Below are 26,703 nucleotides of genomic sequence, written 5' to 3' on the forward strand. Positions count from 1 at the left end.
ATGAGACTTTCCTTTTCATTTCATTCATTCTCTGCCTCACACGGTGTGCGTGCGGTAGTGAGTAGTGAGTTGATTTCCATCGATTTAAAGCACAACAAGTACTTATTTTGAATTTGTCAAAATGGATAAAGCGCCAGTCTCCGCGGAGAAAGATATTTTTGATAAAGTGTCTTCCAATGATATTAATGGTATTCAAAGTATGTTTGCGGATTTAAAACTGCCTTCAGTAGACTTTACAGATGAGAATGGAATGACTCCTCTTCAGCATGCTTGTTACAAGGGAAACAAGGAAATAGCTCAAATGTTATTGGATCAGGTGAGCTGGGTTTCATTATTCTTGGCTTTAGATTATCATTGTTGGCCATGGCCATCAATTTGGTACCTTTTTGGTACCTTGGGTGATGGTGGGGACCATGACCCTCCCGCCGGGTAGTTTGATACAAATGCCAGAAGCAAAAATTGTGCATTGTCTGATTTCAGGGTGCGGATGTCAATAGCAGTAAACACGAACATCAGTATACTGCACTTCACTTTGCCGCTCTCTCCAGCAATGCAGATTTATGTCAACTGCTTCTCACTGCAGGAGCCAAATCTCATGCCACTAACTCAGTTGGACGCACACCTGCGCAGATGGCTGCTTTTGTGGGTGAGTTCTTGGGTCAATTAATGTTTTGTGAGAAATCCAGTGCGATGGTATTAATGTAAATTTCTCCATTAGGCAATCACGCATGTGTTAGTGTGATCAATAATTTTGTACCACGAGCTTCCATTGACTATTACACTGTACCGCAAGGCTTGGAGAAAGAGCCTCGTCTTCCGCCATTTCTTGCTGCCCCTTTACATAAGTTTGTCATGCAGGCAAGTACAGCCAATAAAACTCTTCATAATTGCTTTATATCTCAGAAGATGAGAACAGTTTCTAGGGATATCAGAAGAGAAAATAATTTAGTTAAACCTCTTTATATCAAACGTTTGCAAAAGAATAGATTTAATCCAGCCAGATATGGAATTTAAGGGGGAAATTCAACCAATGTATCCAAGTTAAATGGTTTTTTGCAAAGATCTGTCTCTCATAAGAAACATTTTTTTCATCTGCAGGTCAACATGCATCCAGTACGTGTTGCTTTAAATTTACATGGACCCCTATTAGACCACTTAGACAAAGTAAAGAAAATTTTGGAACTCATGCGTGATCGTGAAGCACGCCAGGGAGCTGAGACAAATGAAATTGTGACCTTCAAGTTCCATTACCTCTCATATATCACAACTGAAATTTATCAAATTCAACAAAGACAAAACCAGCAGCAACAAACACAAATGAAATTAAAAGAGGTTTGTATTCCATATTGAAACTTGTTGGAATATTTTCTTTGTACCTAGCTAACGTTTTATACCTTCTTTTTGTTACACAAAAAATCCTGTGTACCAACATTAGAAAGACGATAAAGTAGATGAGAAGGACAGAAAATGGGACCCAATAGAACTTTTCATTAAAAATATGTTGAAACCAGCTCAACCTGGGAAACCTCACACCACAGAGCTACAAGAGCGCTTACTCAGGGAATGTGTGAGGGAGTATCCATACCGGGAAAGCAATCTTTTGCGACAAATGGTCAGTTTCCTTTTATGGTTGTTGTTTTCTTTCCCTTTATGAAACTGAACTTTTATTCATAGCTTTTATTTGACCCTCCCTTGAAACTGAAATTCTCATTGTTTCACAGGTAACAAATTTAGCTATGTCTGATTCTGCTGCAGCATTAGCTGTTATTTCAGCTGCCATAAATGGTCAAAGAGCCTTCTCTGATGGTACTGCCTCTGCTTGTTCAACTTGTGGAGAAGAAAAGGCTCCTAAGAAATGTTCAAAATGTAAAGCTGTACAGTATTGTGACAGAGAGTGCCAACGTCTCCATTGGTTTTTACATAAGAAAGCTTGTGCCAGACTTGGCTCTACAAATGTGTCTGTGGGAAATAATGGAATGAATGGTGCTTTTCCTGATGGAAGTAATGGGCAAATAGATTTGACCAGTGCACCCTAGTCAAATGTACTATCTGCCAGGCAGCCCTTTTGCTGCAATTGGCTGAGGATCTTGTGTTAAATATTGTTTTTCATATATGGAATGGAATGTTTTAAAATCAATTTTATTTTGTCAAATATCTTAATTTTGTTGATTTGATTCAAATGAAGAGGGTGCATAACAAGTACTCTTTTGTGCCCTTGTCATCAACTGCTCTAACATTATAGGTGTTACTTGTGGATTTGTTTTCTGTGTGACGTTATTGTATAAAATGTGTTAAAAATGTTGCAATATGATGCTGTTTCTGAGTTGGATGTAAAAATTTCTTAGTATTAAATTGCACCAATGTACATTTTGAGTTATTCTTCAGTTTGTTTATATACATTTATATACACAATCATGTAAGTATTACAGTGCGAATTCAGCTTAAAACCAATCTTGTTACAAGTGCGCGAGAAGTAAAACCGACCATGCAGAAATACTCCATATGTGGCACTGAAATAATACCAAGAGAAAGGGCTTGAGATGTTATTGCCCTGTAAAATATCTTGGCTTTCTGAGCTAGTCATTTTTAGACAGAAATCAAAAGCATAGTTTGTAGATATGTCCTATTGAAAGGCAATGTGCGGTTTTCTTACTTATTGTTGAATCCAGTATAAACTGGTTGTCAGTTTTCAACTTTTAAGATTTTTTATATGTTTGCAACTGTTTCTACAAAGATGTTTTCCACTTGACATTTTGATGATTTTTTAAAAAGTTATTTGTATTTTGCTGTTCCCAAAGTGCTAATTTTGCAGAATGTGCATTAAGTCTGAATTTAATGTCTGAAAACAAGGTAGTCATTTTTTGTTATCCTTTATATTTGTTATTGCTCAGTTGAAAGTTACGGAAAACAGATGATGACATTTTGAGACCTGCTACATGTGAAAACAGGGGTAACAAAGCAAAGGAATTAAAAAAAAAACAAACTAAAAACCAAACCTTATGTACTGAACCTTGGTTTCTCAGTCCTGTTACATAATGCGCTTCCTTCCTTCCTCACTCAACATAAAATAAATTTAAAAAATTAATTGGACTTCAACATTAACACACAGGTGGCAAACCAGTTTAAGAAGAGAAATAAGAAGTGGTCAAGGTCAAACAAATGAACTTACTCAATTTTGAACATCAATTAGACACACTTAACAGGAAGACAAACTTAATGATTGTGCAGATCAGACTGGTAGGCAATGAAAGTTATAGATAAAAGCACTTACTAATGTGAACAATTTTTAAACAGGTGGCAAACCAAGCAATCGTCATACCATATACCTAGTGGGAGAGATAAGTACATGATATCCCGCCAGCATATAACTACATACATTACTACTCAAGATTAAAAAGTGACTCTGAGTGCAACAATTTCCTGCCTGTCAATCAATCTGAATTTACCTATTTTTAAAAGTGGGGTGAGGCCAATTAAACAAGTTTCTGGTGAATATGACGTGAGGTCATCCTTGATATTGGGGATAGACAATTCTCTAGACATGACTTTTCAGAGTTCTATCCTTTCATACATGCAGGAAATACAAATTAACTAAAGAATATCACAATCTCCTTAGTTTCAATGGCACGTCAGACATGTAGAATGAAAAGGGTATGAACAAACAAAAATCAATGAGGCATGATCAGAATAATTTGCTGTACAATGAATTCTTTTGAAAAGTCATAAAAATTCATATCATATAAAACATAAGCTATAAAAAGAATATGGCTTTCGTATCACCAAGTATACATACATTATGGTCCACTAACTCAACATTTTATGAACCACATTCAAAACAAATGTTCAAAATCTTCCCAAATATTGACACTATGAACTGTTTGTTAGTCTTCAATGTCTTATAAAATAGATGGGGATTACAGTGTAGTGCTAAAGTTGAATAATGGGCACAATCCTTTTAAAATTATTGTTATTATCTTCACAAATTTTTTAATGTAAAATGAGCAATGAATGTTTAAGACACATCAAAAAAAAAAGGGAGGGAGGGGGCAATTTCACAAACGGTGCACAGAGCACAAGTTAAAAATTGTTACCTGAACACAAGGACACCTTACAAATGAATCAATTACTCCACTTAATTAGGATGATTTACTAGTAACCACACTGCAAGAGATGGTTTCAGTCAAACTCAAACCAAATGTGAGTAAATCATTTAAAAATTAGGTGTAATTTAGACAAAACAAGACTCTATTTTACATCTTCCTGATACGGGTACCCTATTTTTCTGATTAATGGGCAGAAACTTAGACTTTAAAAAGTGAATACATGTATCAATATATCATGAGCTTTGGCTTTGAAGCCTGCATTGAGAAAATGAACACAATAATAAAGTAATGAATCCCACAACATTTCTCCATAAAGTATAACTCTGATATGGATAAGTAAACATATCATCCAGAATTTCATTTCACAATTAAGATCAGCTTTGCCAGAGCTCTTGTCATAGATCTTGACAAGTTAATGCACTCAGGCCTTTTTTCTGAATGGCTGCTGCGACAGCAGCGTCCATAAAATCAAAGTGACCAAATGTTGGTGGGTTTTCTTCATTAGGAAGGGAAGAAATAGCCACTGCATCGGCATTAAGTCCTGGTGATGTTCTTGAATGGGATGACTGTGATGGAGTGGAAGAACTACAGATAGAATATTCATTGGGCTCAACACGACTCCTTTTTGAAATGCACGATGAGACAATACTCTTCCCTTGTCGTTTCTTGGAAACGTCATCATCAGACTCTTCTAATCTTGAGGAGCATTTCTTGGAAATTATAGGTATCTCATCAGGCCTTTCAGTTTGACTTGACTCCTTCCCATCAGGACTGGTGGACCTTGTGCAGGTGTTGGAGTCTGCTGATGATGGTCCAGCTTCCTTACTCTTACTAAGACTCAAGAAAGCACACCTGCAGGAAGAAGGGGGAGCATAGTTGTACTGCATTTCATCAGCATCATCTTCACAATTGCTGCTACTTGTAGAGTCAGCATCTTCCTCTATATCTGCTGGAGACAATGTCTGTTCTTCGGCTGACACTCCAAAGTCAGAGCCTACTGACAAAGATTCTGGACTGGACGGTGACTCGTCTAGAAATGTAGGTCGGTAGATTAGATGCTTTGGTTCCCAAAGTCTTGGTGGAGATGAAAAACATCTGGAGGGAGAACTAGAACTATAACTAAAGTGAGACCCTGCTTCAGGCAACGATTGCAGTGTATGCCTGTGAAGGCCATGTCTCTGAATGGCCGACAATATTCCCTCATTTTCAACACTTTCATCTTCCTCTTCCTCTTCACTGGTATCCACTCGAGGAAAATTGATTGAGCCCAAAACATCATCTGGATCAGAATCGGGAGCAGACTCTGGTACTGGAGTAAATCCCATCTCTTCCAAAACACTATTGATTGTATTTTCCATAAAGGCTTTGGCAATTTGTCTAGTTTGCCATTTTCGAACATTCAAGTCTGGATGAGAAGTAGGCAATGGAGGTGTTCTCGACCGATCTTCATCAATATGTAACGAGGCTTTTTTAACATTTTCGTTGAATGTATCACAGACAACACAGCTTACAGAGCTGGCACCCATATGTAAAGGTGAAAGTGGAGTGAATTCCTCACTTGATTTTAACAATGGATTGTCTCCTCCAGATTGGGAAGAGTGATGCTCACAAACGTGTGGAACCCGCTCAACTTCCATGGTGGGCTCATTGACATCAGTTTCACTGCCACCATTGATCACTTCTTGAAGTGACGACGAACTGGCTCCCGAAAATGAACTCTCTCTTGCTTGTGAGCTGTGATTTGAATTTTTGAGGTGATAATTGCCTTTAATTTGCCAAACATAATGAGCCTTTTTAAGAGGTTTCAAAGTAGACTCCTCAGAAACATCAGATTTTTTCTCATGAAGTTCATCATCATGCGTTTTAAGGGGACTCATTGCTCGGCTTTCAGATCCATCCATCTACAAAACAACAGAAAACAGAACAATAAATTAAAGATCAGTAAGGTTGCTATTCTGGTGACTTGCATCATTTCACCAGGCTTTGCTAGCACCAGAAGTTATTCTGAAAGGGAGAAAGGGACTAAACCATAAAACAAGAGTTTGACAAGTGACGTTAAAAAAATATTTTCAACAAAATAAAAAAAAAGGTTCAAAGGAAAAAGTTTAAAAGAGTCATTGATAATTTTTTCCGTCACTACACACCTGGATATCTGACGATTTTGTGAGTTCGTGTAACTTACAAAAAACCAGCAGACTAGACGTCACGAGAGGATTCAGTAAAAGGCAGACGTTTGGAGAGTGTTACAAAACAAATATTGGTTGACACAAATAAGCCTCACCTTTCCATTTAGACGGAATATGGATCAATACACATCAAAATGAAGGAGGACAAAAGTGCAAGGCGCACATTATGCGTTAAAACTTGCCCAAATTATACCCATCGCAATAACTGTGTATTACATAGGTGAAGGGAATCAGCTGTCAACAACAAGAATTCTTTCACTGCCTTCTTGGTTACGTCATTTACATTAATTCATTAATTCTTCCGCAATTCTTCTTCGTACGCCATTTTCCTTTGGTGGCAGTGTGCAGGATGTCCAACCTGAATAAATAGACGTCGATATACAAGTCGAGATGAATGGATATTTATCGTTGAATTTAGCTCCAGTACTAAGTAAATAATCTATCTCACTCAATTCTTCTGGCATGATACCGTGATAAGTCTCTTTTGAGCATAAGTTAAGCATGAATGTTGTCGGCAAAGATTGTAACAGATTAGTATGAGAAATAAAGCCTTCAAACATTTTAAGATAGTTCTTTGAAATGTGCTTTCTAGGGACTACATTGAATCAAACATCGTTAGTAGCATTTTACTGGTAGAAAAGAAAAGATCTGCCTATGTTTGTGAAAGTTAGTTTTATCTCGTTGAAACGAAGACAAAGTAGACATTTTTGATAGACTACGTGAAATTTTTCATATATTGGTTGACATATCTAGCAGACGGTATTTGACATTTGGTGAATTAATTAATTTACCAACTTTAAGCTGTGTCATTTAACTCTAAGAAAATGCGAAATTGAACTTCTTTTCAAATGAGTTGCTTCATGTTCACTGTCTTTCGACATTTCAAACTAACACATTTCAACCCTGTCCTCGAGTTTATTTCGTGACAAAGTTGGTAAGGAGTTTGTAGTCGTGTTGGAGGAAGTGAGACGTGCCATTTCTGTGAAGTCGACTGCTAGTGCCTGGATAAAACGTCAAATGGTTCTCTTAAAGGGATAGCAGTGAAACTCTAACATATCTCAAGATGGGACTTCCTGGAAATGGAATGTACGTGGTGCAGGGGGAGATGTCCATCCTGCTCACGTCAATGAAAAGAGGCAACCGTTGGTCATCGCACTCTCACCAGGTAAGCAGACGACACTCTCCTGTCTTTACCCTAATTTTGTCGTTAAAACTTTCCCCTTTCCTCGAAGAACTGACAGTAGTATTATTGCCTTCGATTCGTTTTTCAAATATTTTTGAGATCGTGTTCAGTTTTGTGTTGTCGACTCTAGTCCTCCCTGTTCCATACTGTTCAGAGGTTATGGCTCTATTTATTCTGGCTACATGTCTAGATTGTGTCAGTTTTGCCCTTGTTACAACATAGATAGTAAAAATCAATTAACAACTCCATTGAATTTGTGTACTGCCTGGAGCCAAAAGTTTTTGACAGCTGACAGCTGTTTTATCAGAGGCAGCTCTTGGAGCAATATTTTTCTGTTTCTTTTAGATGTTTAAGTGCTTTTTTATCTTTCCAATTTTGTAAGCCACTGGAGTTAATGATTTGCTTGTCTTTGATTTTGGGGAATTTTCTGTTGCTATTATCCTGAGGCACTCTGAATTCGTAGTCCCTTCAATAATTTTAAGATCACTCCTTCTTTCCTCAAAAATTATGACCATACCATCTTAGGGTAATCTCTGCATTTTAAAAATAAAGACAAGTAAAAGTCAAAATACTACTCTACTGGTTTCATCTGTTGCTTTGCTGAGTGCTAATTGTTTTTGTTTTGTTGACAGGGTGACGAAAATGATAGTCTTATACGCCTCTTTCTTAAGTTGAAAGAATTGTTGAATCAAGAGGGAGATTTGCGACACCTTGATCCAAACCACTTCTTTGGTATGATCACAACAGAATGTTGTTTGACTTTTGTGTTTTAGTTCCTTTCCAAATCTCAGTCTCATTCCTTCCTCTCCCTTTTATTTCTAGATCCATTTCTAGAAGTTATTCGATCAGAGGAGACAACTGGTCCTGTTACAAGTCTAGCCCTTGCTTCAGTGGCAAAATTTTTGTCGTACAATCTCCTTGGTGAGAAATATTGAATTACTTTGCTTTGCTTAAGACTTGTAGCAAAATTATCAATGTTTTACGTTCTTGTCTTTTTATTACTGTTTCAGATCCATCAATCAAAACTGCAGCAGCTTGTGTTGAAAATATTGCAGATGCAGTGACACATGCTCGATTTGTCGGGACTGACACAGCAAGTGATGGGGATGTTCTGATGAAAATCTTGCAAGTAAGTTTCTGAAAGATTGTAATGAAAACAGAGAGCTGTAAAACTGTACCAAAGTGAATCTCTTCATGTTTTCTTTATGTTTAAAACTTATAACATTACAGGTCTTAAGGATACTAATGTTATCACCTGTGGGATCACTTTTGACTAATGAAACTGCTTGTGAAATTATGCTGAGCTGCTTCCGTATATGTTTTGAGATGCGTTTGGATGGTAATATTCTTTTAGATTACTAAATTTGTATCCTAATTTGTCATTCCATGGTAGTTGTTTGTGTTAAATTAACTATGCTAATATTTCATTTCATTATTTCTAAGAGTGTTTTTATGGGTTGGTGGTTTCAGAACTGTTACGTCGGTCTGCTGAACATTGCTTGAAGGATTTGGTACAGTTGGTATTTACTCGCTTGCCAGAATTTTCTGAAGACCACCAAATACGTTCAAGTATGAAGGCAAGTAAACAAAAAATAAGACCAGAAATCATGTTATTATTGTTAAAGTGTATTTCCTATTAATACATATATTTATACATACATACATTATTTCATTTTATTTCATCTACTTTCAGAAACTGAAAATGAGGACAGGTGCAGTAGACCAAAATTCTTCTCGTGCTTCCAAGCGAAAGACTAAAGCAATTGGTTACAACAAGCATGGTCATCAAAAAGTAGATTCTATTTCAACGTCTGATCCCCACATAACTAATCTTGGTAAGATACCACCTCAGACACATAGATTTCCATCTCAAGAGGTGTTTTCAACTGTCCTATTTTCCTCAACTGTTTTTTCTTTTTCATTTGCTTCCTAGAGGAAAGGTTTGTAAAACCTCACACTTCAAATTCAGACGACCTACCTAACTCATCTGAAATTAAGCATAGGGAGAAAAATTCAGAATCTGAGGTAATTTTCCTGCAATTTCAATTGTAATGAGCTTAATTTAGTAGTTATGATAATATTAATCTGGTCTTTATCCTTCAGAATGACATTGCTCCTCCATGTGATGAAAGAAATTCAGCTGGAGATTCAAAACCTCCAGTAGATGTAGACCCCAGCACTGGATCAAGAGCAATACAGAATGTTAGTGGGAGTGTTGGTAGTGAGTCTTCTGGTGAAGGACAAGTTGGACCAGATGTTGCAGGTATCAAATTAGTTTCCCAAACAGAAGTTGCATCTAACACACACATTGTTGAAAGTAGTGAAAAGGAGATTATTCAAACATCAAACACCACAGGTAAAGTGCTGTGGGAGAACTTCTTTTTGTATAAATCAATAGAGCATACAAGACATTCAGATTTTTATTAATTTTCAGAAAACTCTATGTCATCCATTGAAGAGTCAGGGGAATATTCAAGCAGTACAGTTGAGGCCTCATCTGAAGTATCTACTTCTGTGTTAAACTCAACTGAGAAAATTAGCCCTACTTCAAAATCCAAGAGCCAAGAGCCAGCATATGTTAATCCTCAAGGTGTTCGTTTCACGAGTGGAGAGGATGATGACATTGAAGGCGGTGAGTTATCACTAATGGCTCATTCATTATTACTTACCTGATCTCACATTTTAATTACTTTATTGTTTTGACTTCCAGCTCCTCTTGTACCTTATGGAATTGAGTTCATTTGTGAACTTTTCCGGTTTCTTATTTCCCTTTGCAATCCAACTGACAAGCAAAACTCTGAAAAGAAGCTTCACATTGGTCTCACATTGCTCACAGTGGCTTTAGAAGTTGGAGCAGATAGTATTGGACAGTATCAAACACTTCTTACGCTTGTTAAAGATGATCTGTGCAGAAATATGTTCTGTGTAAGTTGTCAAGTTTTTAATTCCCTCTCTTCTATATAGATGAGACTTCTTTACATTTTATGCCTGTTGTTTTCAGTTATTGACTACAGAACGTATTCCTCTTCTTGCTGCTACGTTGAGGGTTACATTCCTCCTCTTTGAATCATTGCGCACCCATCTTAAATTCCAACTTGAGCACTACTTACTTCAGTTAGCAGAAATGGTTACTTCTGATTCTCCTAAGACATCTTATGAACATAAGGAACTTGCATTAGGTCTGTATAATGCTTTTTAGGATACTTTTTAATTATTCATAGAAAAATAACCATTCCCATGAGTATTTATGTCGTCATTCAATTCTTATTTTACAGAGTCTATTGTGCAATTGTGGAGAATACCAGGTTTAGTGACAGAATTGTACCTCAATTATGACTGTGATCTATACTGCTCCAACATATTTGAGGATCTATGTAAACTTTTGTCCAAGGTTAGGACAGTTGTATTTTTATCAATTGGAATTTTAAGGTTGCTTCCTTAATGAAGAACAAAGAGGATTTTATGACCACCTTTCTGTTGCAGAATACTTTTCCTGTATCGGGATTATTTAGCATTCACCTATTATCACTTGATGCCTTACTAACTGTCATTGAGTCAATTGAAAGAAATTGTCACAGTCGTATGCAAAGCGAACATCAGGAATCTGCAGCATCTCTTTCGGTTACCAAATCAGGTAGGTTTCCAATCCTTACACAAAGCTTCCACCAATCATATTCAAAATATCCCACTGAAATGAAGTTTTTCAATTATTTTTTTCTCAGAAACGTACCAAGATGCCACTAAGTCCATAGTCCATCAGCCTTTGGCACCACCTCCTTCAATGGGGAGGTGTCATGTGTCGCTGAATATCCCTACTCATGAACAACTTATGGCAGATAAAAGAAAGAAAAAGGTAAAAACATATAAGTTTCTTTCACAAATCAACTAAATGAGATGTAACCATTTTAACAATTCATGATACTACGTATTTATTCTTACTGACATAATTCCATTTGTTTTTACATATTCAGTTACTAGCCACTGGAACAGAACATTTCAATGCTAAAGCCAAAAAGGGCATTCAGTACCTTCAAGAGCATCATTTATTAGCAACGCCTCTGGACACAAGTGAGGTGGTTCACTTTCTAAGAGAAAATCCACGGCTAGACAAGAAAATGATTGGGGAATTCATTAGCAATCGAGAAAACTTAGCTGTGCTTGACTGCTTTGTTAAGTAAGCATTGTTTTACATTTAATTTTACTTTGTTGTTTGAAAGAATTATAACATGAAAATTTGCAGGTCATTTGATTTTGTTGACACTCGCATAGACGAAGCTTTGCGTCAATATCTGGAGGTATTTAGGTTACCTGGTGAATCACCTCTTATATCTCTCCTTTTAGAGCACTTTGCAGATCATTGGCATGTAAGTCCAACTTCAAAATAAGTAAAATTATTGTTTGGCGGTTCATGTTTCTAAAGTAAATATATCATTCCTCTCTTCCAGAAATGTAATGGAGAGCCCTTTGCAAATAATGATGCTGCTTTCACTCTTGCCTATGCTGTTATCATGTTGAATGTTGATCAACACAATCACAATGCCAAAAGACAGAACAACCCTATGACCCCGGATGAGTTTAAACGCAATCTCAAAAAGGTCAACGGAGGCAAAGATTTTGAAGAGGACATGCTTGATGAAATCTACAAATCAATCAAGTTTGTTTGACCAAATTTCTTCTATCATAAATTAAATCCACAAATCATTTTTTACTGTTTAAAAAAAAATCTCATTTCCAGATCTTGTGAGATTGTTATGCCAGCTGAGCAAACCGGTGCAGTGAGAGAAAACTATCTGTGGAAAGTTTTGTTGCGTCGTGGGGCAAGTAAAGATGGGGTTTTCATTCATGCACCCGGAGGACTGTTTGACCATGACCTATTCTCACTTATTTGGGGCCCCTCTGTTGCTGCTTTGAGCTTCATATTTGATCGCAGTATGGATTCTACTGTGTATCAAAAAGCAATATCAGGGTTTTTGTAAGTGCCATGGCATAGTTTTAGGGACTTTGTTGTTTTGTTTTAATTCTAAAAACTGTCTTTTCAATAGAATTTTTTGCTTTTAAATTCAGGAAGTGTGCATTAATATCAGCTCATTATGGGATGAGCAATGATTTTGACAACCTAATCATTTCCTTGTGCAAATTTACAACCTTAATAACAAGTGCAGAGGTAGTGTGCTACAGTGGGATCATAATCTTTTCTTGGGATGGTTTCATCCTAAAACCACCATTTTAAAAAAAAATTCATTGTTCCTTTCAGACTGTGGATTCATTACCAGTTGCATTTGGAGCAAATCCCAAGGCTCAATTGGTCACCCGCACTGTTTTTGGTCTCGCTCAACGGCATGGGGACATTTTGCGTCATGGTTGGGCCAACGTTCTTGAATGCTTACTCCAACTTTATAAGTGCAAACTTCTACCAAAAGCTCTCACCGAGGTATTTTACTATTTTTTTCCTTTAATTTCGTTCATTATTATGATTATGTTAAATTCTCCTCACATATCCTTATTAATCCCATGTTATTAGGCTGAAGATTTCCTGGAAGCTAATGGCAAGATATCACTGATGAGAGAAGAGGCTCCTTCTCAAAAAACAGAGACTGGCCTGTTCAGTTCTCTTTATTCCTACATTGCTCTGTCGTCTGAGCCTGCATCCCAGCGAATGGTATCTCAAGAGGATCAAGAGCATATTCAGCAAGCCAAACGCTGTATAAGAGAATGCCATCTGGAGCTTTTGATAACTGAGTCAAAGTTCTTGAGAATTGATTCCCTTCAAGAAATGGTCAAGGTAATGGTGCTGTTGTTGCCCTTTTGATTAATTTGTCTCATGAATATTCTTGTTGGTGTTGTTGTGAAAGCAGTATCTTTCCTCACAGCATGTCCTGTTTTGAGCCTGTGTTTACTCTCTTGTATACTTTTCAGGCTCTCATTCTAGCTTCTCACGGTCCAGATGGTCACCCATCCTTGGGCACTGCACAAAACGAAAGCACTGCAATATTTTTCTTGGAGCTTCTTATTAAAGTGATCATTCAAAACCGAGATCGAGTAGCCTCTGTGTGGAGTAATGTGCGTGATTACATATACAGCTTGTTGATGGGTGCTGCAGCCTGTGAACATCCTTTCCTGATGGAGAGGTGTGTCGTTGGCCTCCTGAGATTGGCTATTCGGTTGATGCGGCGGGAGGAAATGAGTCCTATGGTGAGTTTCTTATCTGTAGCCACACAGTAGAATATCTCATTTTTCCTCGCCACTGACCTTAATTGATTTAATCCTTACTAGATTCTTCAATCATTACGCATGCTTCTGCTACTGAAATGGGTTCCCCTCTCAAGAGTGTCACGGAATGTTGCTTATGGAATTCATGAACTTCTCAAAACAAGTGCCGCAAATATCCACAATGATGCTGACTGGTCAGTCATTTTCACATTACTGGAGGTTGTTGGAGCTGGTGCACCTCCACCTCGTGTGTTCGGAGAATCCACTTCTCAAGAACTGAGTGCTCAGGACCAAGGTATGATTAAATCATGAGATTTGCTACTCTTTCATTATTATTGTAATTCTGTAAAGATATATTGAGATATTCTGTGAAGGTATCTTTAGTGAGTATGTTGATTTCTCTCTGTACCTTGGAAATTTTTTACAGGTGCCAAGTCTGATGGAGAATTGCAGTTAGGTTCACAAGAAGATAGTGGAATAGGAACTGAAAGGGGCTATACATCTGATTCTGAAATAAGCCGTAGCACCAGTAGTCTACCTACAACTAGCCAAATCCTTTCTCAGCCTCTTAGCCCAACCAACAGCCCTGAACTTTCTCCAAGCAATGCATTGACTGGTGGATGGATACTGGTAATTAATTCTTGATTTGTAAAATAATAATAATAATAATAATATAATAATAATAATAATAAGTGATATTTACTGACCAAAAATAATTTACTCCCAAACAGGTTGGGCGAGAGGGTGAAATTCAACCTGTGTCTATGAGGTCCTTGAGATTGACTGCAAGTAGTCCTTCTTGGGACCGAGAACTATATGCTCATGACCCCTATGCTCTCATTAAATGCTGTGAAAGCCTTACTTTTCTCGTCAGAGATGTAGCTCACATAACGCCTTACAATTTTGAATATTGTGTCCATTGTATCAGAACATTTGTGGAGGCCAGCTTGCATTCGAGTAAGAGGAAAACATTTACAAATTTGTGATTTGTCACTTGAGTACCTTAAAAGTCTATTAGAAATAATAATAATAATAATAATAATAATTGTTGTTTTTCTTTACAGCTGACAAGAAACAGTCTCGGAAAGTTGCTAGTCACAATAAAGATGTTAGTGGCAAAAATCGTAAAAGGCTTCCAAGTCTAAGAAGGAGAGATGATCCTAGTTCTGTTAGTGCACAACGAAGAGCACGCAGCCCCCAGAATAATCCTTATGATGCTGATGAAAGTGATTCTGAGGAATTACCATCAGAATATCCTATCCAGGTATGAAAAGTTCATTTCACATTGTATTTTGTAAGCACTTGAGTGGACTTTAATTTTGTTTAATCTTGATTCCAGTTGCTAGACTTGATGCACACTTTGCATACTCGTACAGCTCAAATATATCGGTGGTGGGCTGAAGAAAGTGGTGATGTCCAGCAGCCGTCTTTGTGGGCTACAGGATGGTGTCCTTTACTTCAAGGTATAGCACGTTTATGCTGTGATAGCCGGAAAGAGGTAGGTCAGACAGGGAAATGCTTATAGTTATGTTTGAATTTGATTTGTAGAATATCTTAAGAACCGTCCTTTTTTTTTGCCTTTTTAGGTCAGAATGAGTGCCATCACCTATCTTCAAAGTGCTCTTTTAATGCACGACCTCCAAACTCTCAGCGCCCAAGAGTGGGAATCATGCTTTAGCAAGGTCCTATTCCCACTTCTGGCTCGGCTGCTGGAACCAGTGTGTCCAGGTGATGCCGCCTGCAGAACCCGCGAAGAAGAAACTCGAATGCGTGGAGCAACTCTACTGAGCAAGGTAGGCATTGTGTGGCAGAAAGAATATCAGGCTAACTTACTTTACTGTTTTCACTTGCCCATCTTGTCGTTTCAGGTGTTCTTGCATCATTTGACTCCTCTTCTATCTCTGCCAAATTTTACTGCTTTATGGCTGACTATATTGGATTTCCTGGACAAATATATGCATTCAGATCACAGTGACTTGTTGGTAAGAACTTGTTCAACTCACTCAGGCTGTGCTCCCTCATAATTAAATGAAAATGGTTGAAAATGTCTCAATTTTCTTTTTTAGTTGGAAGCCATCCCTGAAACATTGAAGAACATGCTCTTAGTGATGGATTCTGCAAGAGTTTTCTCAACTCCAGATGGCTACTCTCCCTTGTGGACAGTGACTTGGGAACGCATTGAAAGATTCTTGCCGTCATTAAGGATGGAATTCATGAAAGCCCATCCACCAGGTATTATGGTTTACTTTCTTTTCTTCCTTTTTTTGAAGTGTCTATGGACAAAATATGCCAATATATTATTTTTTTTCACATCAGCAGAGGCATCTAAGCCACCTGTTGAAGAAATTGCTCATAGTCCGGAATACGAAGTGGTTCCAAATGAACAAGAGACGTGGCTTTTGCAGCACCAGCAACAACAAATGCAGCAACAACAGGAGTTCCAACAACAAGAGCTCCATCAACGGGAGTACCAACAACAACAACAGCAATTAAACCAGAGTCTTCCTCACAGTCCACAACATGAACCCATTTTGCGGAATGACGTAGATCTTTCCCAAAATGCTGTTGGTTTCACTCCAATACAAGTAGCAGCTCCTAATATTGATCCTAACATGCAGCCACATCAACCCATTCCTATTCTTGATCCAGCAGCTATTTCTATGGCACCACCTCCAATGCACAGGTTACATTCATTATGGAAAAAATTACTTGTGTTTGCTCCCACACACATTATTATTAGATTTTGTTCATTTTGTTTTTGTTTTCCAGCATTTCGAATGTTATACTTCAGCCTCCTCTTCCCATGCCTGGAGGAGCAGGACTTTCATTGCCACCCACTATATTTTCCCACATGGGCCAGGTTAGTGCTGGAGTTTTAATTTCCTTATTTGTATAATTCATGTGGTATACTGTCAAGACACATCAAAACATTTCATGAATGTTTCAGCTTGTATCAACACCAATTACTGGTCCACCAGCACCTGTGGCTGATGTCTCTCAGGGTTCTATTGACTTATCAGCAAATCCAAACTCTGCTTTCTCAAGTCACTCAGTCAGCATGAGCCCTGAGGCAGTGATGGAGGCATTTACTCCTACTCGAGGATCTGGAATGCGAGGGAGTTCATTCACTAGTTTGTCTCATGCAATGCCAAATGCAAATGAAGGTGGCCTCATTCCAGCATCTCATTACTTCTTTCAGGATCAGTCAACTGCTCCATTAACTGAAGTAAGTGACTATTAAGTCCTGAAGCCAAAGAACTTTGGTCATGTTTATTATCTTTTTAAGCACAAGGGCTGCATTTTTGTGGCCAACATGGTGACAAAGTTGTCATTTCAGTATCTCCTTTTTTGCCAGTATTATTTATTAAGTTTACTATTTTCTCTCTTTTTCAGACATTCCATTCTCACTCAATGAGTAGCCCAGTAGGAGGTAAGATTGTGTAACTTAAACAAGAAGATTTGAAAAGAGCTAATGTACTAGTTTGTACTTAATGTTATCTTATTTTGTCTCTAGGTGTGGGTACTAGTAAAGGAATTCTCTTAGAAGGTGCAAATATCCCAACTCTACCAATTTTATCACCTTTTGTTTCAATGGAACAACCAAGTAATGATGTCCACAAAGATGAACTTTAAAGTTTTCCCTTGACTTCTTTGCTCATAGTAAACCTCTCACTGTGCACTCTTGTAGTGTAAGATTTTAAGATGGAAGCCAAACTATTACAGTTAAGTGTGCTCAAGAAACATCTTGAAACAAGATGAGCACTGACACTGACATTTAAATTGTGATGTGACTTACTCTGTATATATTAATGGTATCTTATCAATTTTGACTTACCGTTCAACCTCTTGTTGAACTGAACTGAACAGCAGGCTGGATGTATGAATCACTATTGCAATTACTCTTCAAAATTGCTTTAAGTACTGAGTTACTTCGTGTAAATTGAAATATCACTTTAAGTTTTATGCCAGTTTGAGCCATGATTGTTAAATAATAATGTTTATAATGTTAAATGGAATAAGGGAAAGAAGATAACTTCCACCATTCAAATAATGAATGAATAAATTTTATTGTATAATACAGAGTTATTTAACTTAGATATTTTCCTGCATTTGAATTGTAGATGAGCTAGTGTTATTAAATGTTATGTCTTTGTTTGTTCTATAATACTTTACCCTAAAGCGCCTGGGTGAATGGATGCAAGGCAAGAATCAGTAAAAATAGGGGATGGCTTTAAAAATTATGTTAATGGGCTTGGATCCTGTATCCACACAGATCCATTTTATATGTTATTTTTGTATTTTGTTATCATTGTATGAGTTTTTATTACAATTGACTGCAGTTTTATTTCTCTGCTGTTAATTATATGCAGATAAATTTATCATACCAATGAATTCTTAAATTTACACTGTCGGGCATGTCTGTTTGGTCAATCTTCATTTGATATATTGCCAAGCTAGTGACTGTCCTCAATTGTATTTGATTTGGTGACCATACTTGTCAAAACACCTCCTTCATCTACATTTTCCCACTGTTGCTGTCCTTTGTCTAGGTACTCTAGGATGGACCAGTAATTGAAACTAAGCAGTAAAGTTACCAGGTGTTTACATTCAAGCTGTTGTAATTCATAATACTTCACCTAGTACTTCAGTAAAACACAATCATGTCCGTTGTGATTAAGAAAATTCTTCCAAGCTAGATTTACTCAACATTTAGATCAAGCTGTGCTTTAAGAATGTGGATCTCTATATAAATAAAAAAACTAGTGAAGTCAAAGAAGTTGTTTCGTTATTGAATTTACACAAGTACAAAGTGATATATGGGTGGGGAAACGTATCTATCTCCATGGAAAAGGAAGAAGGAAAGGCAATACAAGGCTGATGATGGATACAATGTTTATTGCTGGAGTGATCACAATTCATTACAATCTTTTCCTACTTGCCAGATAGCATCCGCTGAGGTCACTGTTTTGACAAGCCAGCCACAGCAAAAATGCAGTTTAGACAAATAAAACACAGAACATTTGTATTTTATTAACAATACATCAATTTACTTCTTTCAAATTTTACTCATTTATTCTTGTTAAATGGAGAAGGTATGCAATCAGTTTTGAAGGCAAACTGCAAACAGCTCTACATTTCCCAAATAATTAATAATGAGTGCAGCTATAAAATTGTAATACTCTAAACAACCTATGATGCATGGAGTCCATGACAGAAAAATGATAAATGGAAAATGATGGGCATGGATAAATAAAATGAAGCAACCAAAGATGTGCAACACTGCATAAAAGGTACATCTAATGCTAGAAAATGAAAATGACTTCAAAGTTGACTTCATTCGATTGGAGCCTTTCATAATCTAGAGAGTTGATGTTAGTATGCTTATGTTTTAAAATTTTGTACAGGCTCTAAAATGTACAACACAAGGAAAACATTAAGGGAAAAGACCTGAAGATCCAAACACTAACAGTATGTCACATTAAAATAAAAATCACATTTCATAAAAACAATAAGCGCTTCAATGCTATAATCTAAAACAAGATGGATGCACACCACATGAATAACAGCAAGTGTACACACAGATGTTTTAGGACATTAAGTGGTACGCATAATATTCATACAAAAAAGGAGAATTAAAGAACTGATTTGCTGAACAGGCAAAAAATAAAAAACCCATAATGATTAAAAAATGAGGGCACAATTTTAAAACACGTCTCCAAATCCAAACAAGAGTAACTAGTAGAACATACATTAGATGTAGGTAAAAGACAATCTGCACACATTAATTATGACACACAGAAGTCAACATAGCCTTTTAACATCTACATAGGAAAAAAGGACTCCAAAACAAGAAACAGCAGCGAAAAAAAAATCCCGCACAGCCATTAGCAAGCTCCATTCAAATTGGTAAAAAACATGACTAAGATGGCAGTTTGATACTGATCAGGTGTTGATCAACTCCGCACCAAATAAATTCATTTAAGTACAAATGCACAGCTCTCTTGAATGTCTTCATCTCACTGTGGTTTCATTTTGGTGCGATTAGAAAGCCAATCCTGCCTCTTTGTAGGTGGTGTAAATTTTCTCAATAGAATTCACATATGCAGCTGTTCTGAGGTCCAAACCAAGGTTGTATTTCATGGCAGTCTTCATAATGGCCTGGAAGAGGAAAGGCGGGGTCAAAGATAAATCAACAGGCTGGCCTCAGACAAAGTTCTTTAAAAATTGCTAAATACACACCCTAGCTGATCGCTCCATGGTGTAGTCCAATCCAGAGTGGACAATGTCTTTCTCAGACGCACCGGAGATTCTCTTCTGGAATGATTCTGACGGAGTGACGGGGATTCGCCCACCGACGCGTCCAAAGCGTCGTTCAAGTGACTCCTGTACAGATTCTGTTGGTTGAAAATTAAATGAATTCATGATATAAGTCTAATTTAAGTTGAATTTTTTCATTTTTTTTAAAGTTGAGAGAAAGGGGGTGCCTTACCCAACAGATGATAATTAGACTCCCTCTCGTACTTAAAAGTTAGACGGCCATAAGAAACGTGGTTCAGATTCTTGAGCCATTCAAAGAAAGATACAGTCACACCACCAGCATTAATGTACAAATCAGGGATGACCAAGATGTTTCGTTCTAAAAGTATCTTGTCGGCAGCGGGGGTGGTAGGTCCATTTGCAGCTTCAGCAATAATCTAAAAGTGGCAGAAATTGAATTTTGAAAATCAGATCAACTAGAAAACTCACACAAATCATAAAATATTTCACTGATTAGATTTATTTTAACAGAAAATGGGAATTTCTTTTGGATACCTTTGCTTGAATCTTGTGGGCATTATTGCTAGTGATGACTTTTTCCAATGCAGCAGGCACAAAAATATCACATGGCTCATACATAAGGTTCTCCCCCTCATAAGCCTTGGCGCCAGGGAAGCCGACGATGCTTCCGACATCCAAACGGTAATCCTCAAGTTGCTAATGCAGAAATGGAAGAACAAAATACAATAAGAAAAGGCAGTTTGTTGAAATGAAGGTGGGGAATCATCAGAAATTAATACCTACCTTAGGGTCAATGCCCTCAGGGTTGAAAATGGCACCGTCGTGCTCAAGCACACCAATGCACGTTGCTCCAGCACGGTGGAGGTACCTCATTGTGTGCAGGCCTACATTACCGAAGCCCTGTAACAGAGGTCTTAGTGGAGTTAGGTACTTTAAATCACCATAAATAAGATTTTCAACACTTTTAAAATAGAGACTATATGGGGAAAATGAGAGAAAATGTACCTGAACAATGAATGTTTTTCCGCCCCAACCGGGAGTAGTTCCAATCATGCTCATATAATTGGCTTCCATAATGAAATTTTCTAGGCCGTGGAAAACACCACGTCCGGTTGCGGAGATGCGACCGTGGATACCTCCCTGGTTGATTGGTTTACCAGTAACACAGGCATGAGCATTGATGTCCAAATGACCTGATAAAACACATAACCGTTATTTCAAAACGTACTAACTTATTCACATTACATTAAAAAGAAAATGTTAGAATGTCTGAAATTACCAATGGTTTTAGCATAAGTGTCAGCGATCCATGACATTTCCCTTTCACCAGTTCCCATGTCGGGAGCAGGGACGTCGACACCGGGTCCTGGAATGAAGACACAATCGCACATTAGCGTCTGCATTTCATCTCAATTTAATTACAAAGCTGATAAATACAAACCCAAGAGACGGGTGGCGGAGGTGTGTGATTTGGAATGGAGGACGATCTGGAGAAGGACAGGGGTGAGGGGGGTCAGGGACTGCAGTGAACCGAGCACACCCACCGAAACTCACCAATGAATCCTTTCTTGGCCAACTCGAGGGTGAACCGTCTGGTGATCTTCTCCAGCTCGTGCTCAGAGTACGCCTTGGGGTTGATTTTCACTCCAGCCTTGGCGCCGCCGAAGGGCACGTCGACGCACGCGCACTTGAAGGTCATCAGCGCCGACAGCGCCTTGACCTCGTCCCGGGACACCTCCTCCGAGAAACGGATACCTAGAACAAGTCGGGACGAGACACCTTCAGCTACCGACCCAATGGAAACTTCCCACAGCGCGTGACACATTGCAATATGCCAAAGGGAATGAAGGGAAGCCCCCCATTAACCGGACTGTCAACGCGAAGCGTCAACGCGGCGGACACAGCTGTCGGCGTCCCACATGTCGCATTACATGCCGTGCCGCATGGGGTGGCGCCAAGTTTAATCAGTCCCTTCCTGCCTGCCAGGCGTGCCGCCAGGCCAAGAGGCTGCAAGGCAGGCCGCCCCGAAACAAGTTCAGGGCCGCGGAGCCAGGTCGCACTTTCGCTTTTCCGTTCCTGCTCTCTAAAAGCCCTAGGGTCAAAGGCTGCGCACCAGCATTGTGGCAGATATTTTTTCCGGGGTGGAGGCCTTGTACCGCCTTGTGTGCTAGCCTCCTCAGACTGCTTTGCCAGGGCGCCAGGTAGCGGCCGCAGTTGGTGGGCAACCCGCGGACACAGCGACTGTAACTAGCGACGTCGTCGGCGTGGTTTCATCGCTCTGCCTCTCTCGCACTCTCAGGGCTCTCCGTGTGAGTGCGAGAGAGACGGCGCGACTCTTGGCGACGGCGCTGCATCCTAGTCATCCGAGCGGCGAGGCGGCGGTTGATAAGCGCGCGGGGTGCCGGGGTGGCGAGTTGCAGCACCCGTGTCGGCTGTCGGCGTGATAACGTCCAGAAAAGGCGGGTACACAGTGAAAAGGCGAGGCGGCACCGCCCCCGCCGACAGATAACAGCCAGAATTAGCGGGAGTAAAATCGGTAAGCGGTGTAGCAAGAGCAACGACCGTGTTGCCATGAGCGGCCGCACCAAGGGCCGCACCACCCGGCTGCACGCGCGCCGAGACGCGCGCACTGGCGAAGTTCGGGAGGGAGACGGGCCACTTTGAGCGAACCAACCGTGCAACAGTGTAGAGACGTTCGAACGCATGGAATATTTCGTAGCTTCGATCAGCCGGGACGGCTGGCTAGCACATTCTAAAGTTGGCGTGCGAAACGACACATTCGAAGGACGCGCGGCCGAGGCCAGGCCCGCCAGGCCGGCCAGGCCGCGCGGCCCAACGGGCTGCCACCTAGCGACCGCCAGGCAAGCGATTCGGAAGCGGCGTTTCGTCGCTCCGTCGCACTCACGCGGGGCTCTCCGCAAAGGTGCGAGAGAGACAAACCGCTCTTTTGGATCACAGGGCAGCGGCCGCGACGCCTCGAGCTGTCAAAGCCCTTGAGGACGACCGGCTGACCCTGCCGCGGCTTGCCGGCCCCGCTGCGGGGCTGCGGGTCACTGGGGCAACAGGCACTTGGCCTGGGATCGGGCTGCCGCGCTCGCCATTGGCTGGCTGCGCCTGGCTGCGACGCGTACAGTCCGAGGACCAAGTGGACATTTCGGACGACACGCCGGCCGGCCTCGCGAGCCACGCCACGTCCCAAGGCAGGTGCATGCATGCCGCGGTGCCGCTTCCAAGTTAATTCATTCCCCGTCGATTTTCCCCAGGTGCCGCGCGGGGCTGCTCCATTCAAACGTCGCAGCCCCGCGCGGCATCTGGCCGCCAGCCAAGCCGGCGCCCCGAACACGGCCCCGAACAGGGCCACGACCCCTCGCGCAGGCCACGCGCCAGGCCACGCGCCAGGCCACGCGCCAGGCGCGCCAGGCGCGCCAGGCGGCCCCCTTACACCCAGGCAATGCACCTGGCGACGTTAATCGCTTTCTGCAACGCTGTAACACCGCGCAGTTGGTGCAGGTCAGCAGAGCCATTCAGAAGACACGTCTCTGTCCTCGTGAGGGTGCGAGAGAGATCGAGCGACGGCGCCATCGTGTCATCGGACCCGTCGGCCGGAGAAACAGCCCCGCAGCAACAGGGGCCGCAGGGGCCGCAATTGGAAGAAACGCCGAGGGACGTCCGGCCGCCACAAAACAAGTGGCGCTTGTTGCGCGACACTGCGGCAATGACACCGCATTACAACTAGCGTTGGTGCGAACGTCAGCGAGAAAGAAGCGACAATAAAGAGAAAACGGGGAAGTTTCTAGGACGCGGATGGCTGTCGTTAAGGCAAACAAGCTTTAGGGCTCGAAGTTACGTCGACTTTGGCGCGCTCCTCTGTTGGTGTTGGTTCGCGCTGGACTGGAGAGGCCACCGCCTCACCCCGCAGCACTGCAGCGCCGCAGCGCGCACCGTCAGCCCGACGACTCCAGGATAGGCAACCCGGTTGGCTCCGGTGCAGCGCGCAGCAGGTTTTGCCTATGCTCCGTTCGGCGGGCGCTGGGCCGCCGGCCTCCTCTCCTGAACTTGAACTTGAGAGGTTGGACCGCGAACTTCGGGACCGGCCTGGCGAGCCTGCACTGCACTTCAGGGGTACGTGGCTCAGAGTATACACTAGACCACCCATTCCCGCACCCCCGATAAAAATGAGAGGAGCGTCAACTTGGATCGATCAAAATGGCTCGGCGAAATTGCCGCCAGTTGTGCCAGTTCGCGTACAGTGGGCGTGGGGAGGACGGCGAGGACGCTAACCATCGCGCCAGGACTCGGACTCGGGAGGCGGCCGGCCGGACCGGGCCTTGGCGGCTGGTTAAGGCGCTAGCGCTAGCCTCGCACGGAGAGCGCAGGCTCGATCCAACCGGTCCACTATTATGTATTCATTCCACCAGGCGGCCGCATCGTGACCGGACAACGGCGGACCGGCCCGGCCCAGACGAGTCAAGCTGGAGCGTCCCATCCCAAGGCCGCGACGTGAGTGCGAGCCCGGTCGAGCCCGGTTCGGTTGGCGACAGCAACAGCAAAGTCACGGAAATCCGCCACTCCACTGTCGAGCCGGCTGAGCCCACTCGAGAGGCTGGGTACTGGCTGGCACCAGACTGGTTCTGTCTCTCACGCCTGTCTCTCACGCCTGTCTCTCACGCCATACGGAACGACCCATGAGAGCGAGGGAGATAGAGCGACGGAGACGGCTCTAGTAAGTTCGTCAGGCTCGCGCTCGCGGTAAACAGCCACCCGCCCCGTCACGCTGTTGCAAGCGGCTCCCTACGGAGCGGTGCTAGAGCGATGTCATGGCTCTCGTATCTGTCTCTCTCTCGCGCGCGCGCTTACACTGCCCATTGGTGCGGGAGAGACAGAACGGCGAAACGCTGAGCTGTGCTGGTCGCGACGTGGCCAGAGTGCTGGCGTGTGCCGGTTGTCGGCGACACTCGTCACGTCACTATCGCTGCAAAACAAGGCGGCCGCGCCGCCGCAACGCCGCAGCATCGCGCGCCCATTGGGCCCCGCGGGGGGCGTGGCCCTGGCAGGCCGGCGTGGCCCTGGCCGGCAGCCTGGCCCGGTGGTCACCGCGAGCACCTGATTGACCAGGGCACCGGCCCACCGGGTCAGGCCCACCGAGACTACCAGCTGGCCGAGCTGGCCGGCCAACCACGAGGACGGGATTGGCGATTGCACGAGTCCGAAATGTCCTATCGCGGGGCTCGGGTTGGAGTGCGTGGATGAGGCCATGAGGCTCGGTGGACGGATTCCGAAGAGTGCTTTCGTCGCTCTGTCTCTCTCGTAGTACGGGATGGCCTGAGGGTGCGAGAGAGACGGATTCGGCCTGTTGTCCCCGTTTCAACTACCGCAGGCTGTTTTCACGGCATTGATTGACCGTCGCCAAGGTGTGCGGTGCGCGGTGCGGTGCGGCCCGGTCTTTCGGCCCGTCAAGGTGAGGCGCCTCGCATGACGTCACGAGCGTGCGTCGAGAGTGTAACCACCGCAACCACCGCACCGCGCTGCCTGGCTTACGTGACCGCACGGCACTGCATGACGCGAAGCCGACGGTAAACACTGCCGATATTTATAATCGAGTCGAGGAGAGTCGGTGTAGTCCGTTGGGCTCTGCCACAAGTCAATGGCACAACCCTCCTGGCTGCACCGACGCATCCAAGGCAGCCAAAATAGGTGCACCAGGCACTATGATGAACTCAACGCTCCAATAAAGATAAGGAAGAAATGAGGATGGGCCACTGCTTGGGACGCCACACTACACTGTCAAAACAGTCTCCCATCATTGAATTACTTCCTGAGATAATTAGACAAACATCTGAAAAACATTCTTTTAACGCTAGATTATACAAAACAGTTGACACAGATGAAGTCTTCGACTAACCATTTTAGATCAAAAGGAAAGAACGAACAGCTTTGATGGAGGCAGTTTGCAATAAACATGAACCAATCTCAGATAAGTATGTGGTTCGATATGACAACTTATCAAACCGAGTATATCAGGAGTGTACTCAAATAATTTCTTATTCATGAATGAAGGCAGTATAATAATCAATAAAGAGAGAATGTAATTTAATCAGATCACGTATGCAAGTTGAGAGCACTACTTACCGCCTTTGCAAGGGGTTCTGTGGGTGGAGTGCTGAGCACGGTAGCCAGTGATCATCTCATAATCACCAGTGTCACGGCGTACAGGGAATGCAATTTCAATAATGTGATCACAGGGCTGCATTCCCATCAAAATGCCACGGACTTTCTTCCTCTTGTCCTCGATTGACATCTTTCCCTTCATGTCTTCCACCAACTTGTCTTCAGCAATCTGACAGGCACGGTGGAAGAAATACTCCACCATGTCGAAGAAACGGGGATTTTCGGCGGTGGGCACATCCTTAAGTTTCTCGGGAATTTCGTGGGCATACCCTCTCGCCGACTGAGCTTGAACGGCGGCCGGGATAACCTTCAAGAATGTTTTCAAATCGATCTTTTGAGGCGCCGTGGCGATCTTCGTCATGGACTTGAGCTGGAACATGATGGACAGGCGGGTCGCAACTGGGCCGCACGGAGGAAAACACACGCACACACGTACGGGCACACGACCCTTGTCGCCGTGGGATTCGGGTGTGTCTGTCTGCCCCAGCCAAACCAAGACCTAAATTTGGTTTGGTTAGACGAGCAGAAACGACTCGACTCAGCTCAGCTCGGATGTGGGAACGTGCTGAAAGAG

At 42.0% G+C, this 26,703-nt stretch overlaps 4 protein-coding genes across 6 annotated transcripts; 2 read left to right on the forward strand and 2 right to left on the reverse strand.

Moving 5' to 3' along the window:
- The first annotated feature begins 7 nt into the window (after window positions 1-7).
- On the forward strand, window positions 8-2,365 carry LOC117647124 (ankyrin repeat and MYND domain-containing protein 2). Its single transcript, XM_034388665.1, has 6 exons — window positions 8-316; window positions 481-646; window positions 719-858; window positions 1,099-1,332; window positions 1,436-1,612; window positions 1,722-2,365. The coding sequence occupies exons 1-6, from the start codon at window positions 122-124 to the stop codon at window positions 2,034-2,036; spliced, it is 1,227 nt and encodes a 408-aa protein (XP_034244556.1). The 5' UTR covers window positions 8-121; the 3' UTR covers window positions 2,037-2,365.
- A 619-nt stretch (window positions 2,366-2,984) lies between these two features.
- LOC117647100 lies at window positions 2,985-6,631 on the reverse strand. Of its 2 annotated transcripts, none has more exons than XM_034388624.1 (2): window positions 6,385-6,631; window positions 2,985-6,004 (listed from the first exon to the last, which is right to left on the reverse strand). In XM_034388624.1, exon 2 carries the CDS (start codon window positions 6,002-6,004, stop codon window positions 4,499-4,501), a length of 1,506 nt encoding a protein of 501 aa, XP_034244515.1. In that variant the 5' UTR covers window positions 6,385-6,631; the 3' UTR covers window positions 2,985-4,498. The 2 variants fall into 2 exon arrangements, with proteins under 2 accessions (XP_034244515.1, XP_034244524.1); XM_034388633.1 differs by lacking the exon at window positions 6,385-6,631 and adding an exon at window positions 6,248-6,384.
- Window positions 6,632-7,098: 467 nt separating this feature from the next.
- On the forward strand, window positions 7,099-18,294 carry LOC117647052 (Golgi-specific brefeldin A-resistance guanine nucleotide exchange factor 1). Of its 2 annotated transcripts, none has more exons than XM_034388545.1 (36): window positions 7,099-7,454; window positions 8,105-8,204; window positions 8,295-8,393; window positions 8,483-8,601; window positions 8,703-8,811; window positions 8,943-9,049; window positions 9,166-9,307; window positions 9,406-9,497; window positions 9,576-9,828; window positions 9,907-10,104; window positions 10,183-10,397; window positions 10,474-10,651; window positions 10,748-10,863; window positions 10,956-11,106; window positions 11,195-11,325; window positions 11,444-11,646; window positions 11,713-11,836; window positions 11,918-12,126; window positions 12,208-12,444; window positions 12,537-12,636; window positions 12,727-12,903; window positions 12,994-13,254; window positions 13,389-13,664; window positions 13,746-13,977; window positions 14,110-14,312; window positions 14,414-14,639; window positions 14,747-14,946; window positions 15,022-15,180; window positions 15,269-15,475; window positions 15,551-15,664; window positions 15,749-15,914; window positions 16,002-16,365; window positions 16,452-16,542; window positions 16,630-16,908; window positions 17,076-17,112; window positions 17,197-18,294. In XM_034388545.1, exons 1-36 carry the CDS (start codon window positions 7,353-7,355, stop codon window positions 17,313-17,315), a joined length of 6,096 nt encoding a protein of 2,031 aa, XP_034244436.1. In that variant the 5' UTR covers window positions 7,099-7,352; the 3' UTR covers window positions 17,316-18,294. The 2 variants fall into 2 exon arrangements, with proteins under 2 accessions (XP_034244436.1, XP_034244428.1); XM_034388537.1 differs by having other exon boundaries at window positions 7,102-7,454; window positions 15,999-16,365.
- Window positions 18,295-18,558: 264 nt separating this feature from the next.
- On the reverse strand, window positions 18,559-26,508 carry LOC117647093 (glutamate dehydrogenase, mitochondrial). The gene is made up of 9 exons (XM_034388611.1): window positions 26,091-26,508; window positions 21,516-21,716; window positions 21,241-21,327; window positions 20,967-21,154; window positions 20,745-20,861; window positions 20,496-20,657; window positions 20,173-20,377; window positions 19,923-20,077; window positions 18,559-19,841 (listed from the first exon to the last, which is right to left on the reverse strand). The coding sequence occupies exons 1-9, from the start codon at window positions 26,506-26,508 to the stop codon at window positions 19,725-19,727; spliced, it is 1,650 nt and encodes a 549-aa protein (XP_034244502.1). The 3' UTR covers window positions 18,559-19,724.
- Window positions 26,509-26,703: the final 195 nt, after the last annotated feature.

The sequence above is a fragment of the Thrips palmi genome, unplaced genomic scaffold (genome assembly GCF_012932325.1).
Source record: "Thrips palmi isolate BJ-2018 unplaced genomic scaffold, TpBJ-2018v1 HiC_scaffold_10, whole genome shotgun sequence".
NCBI classification, from domain to species: domain Eukaryota; kingdom Metazoa; phylum Arthropoda; class Insecta; order Thysanoptera; family Thripidae; genus Thrips; species Thrips palmi.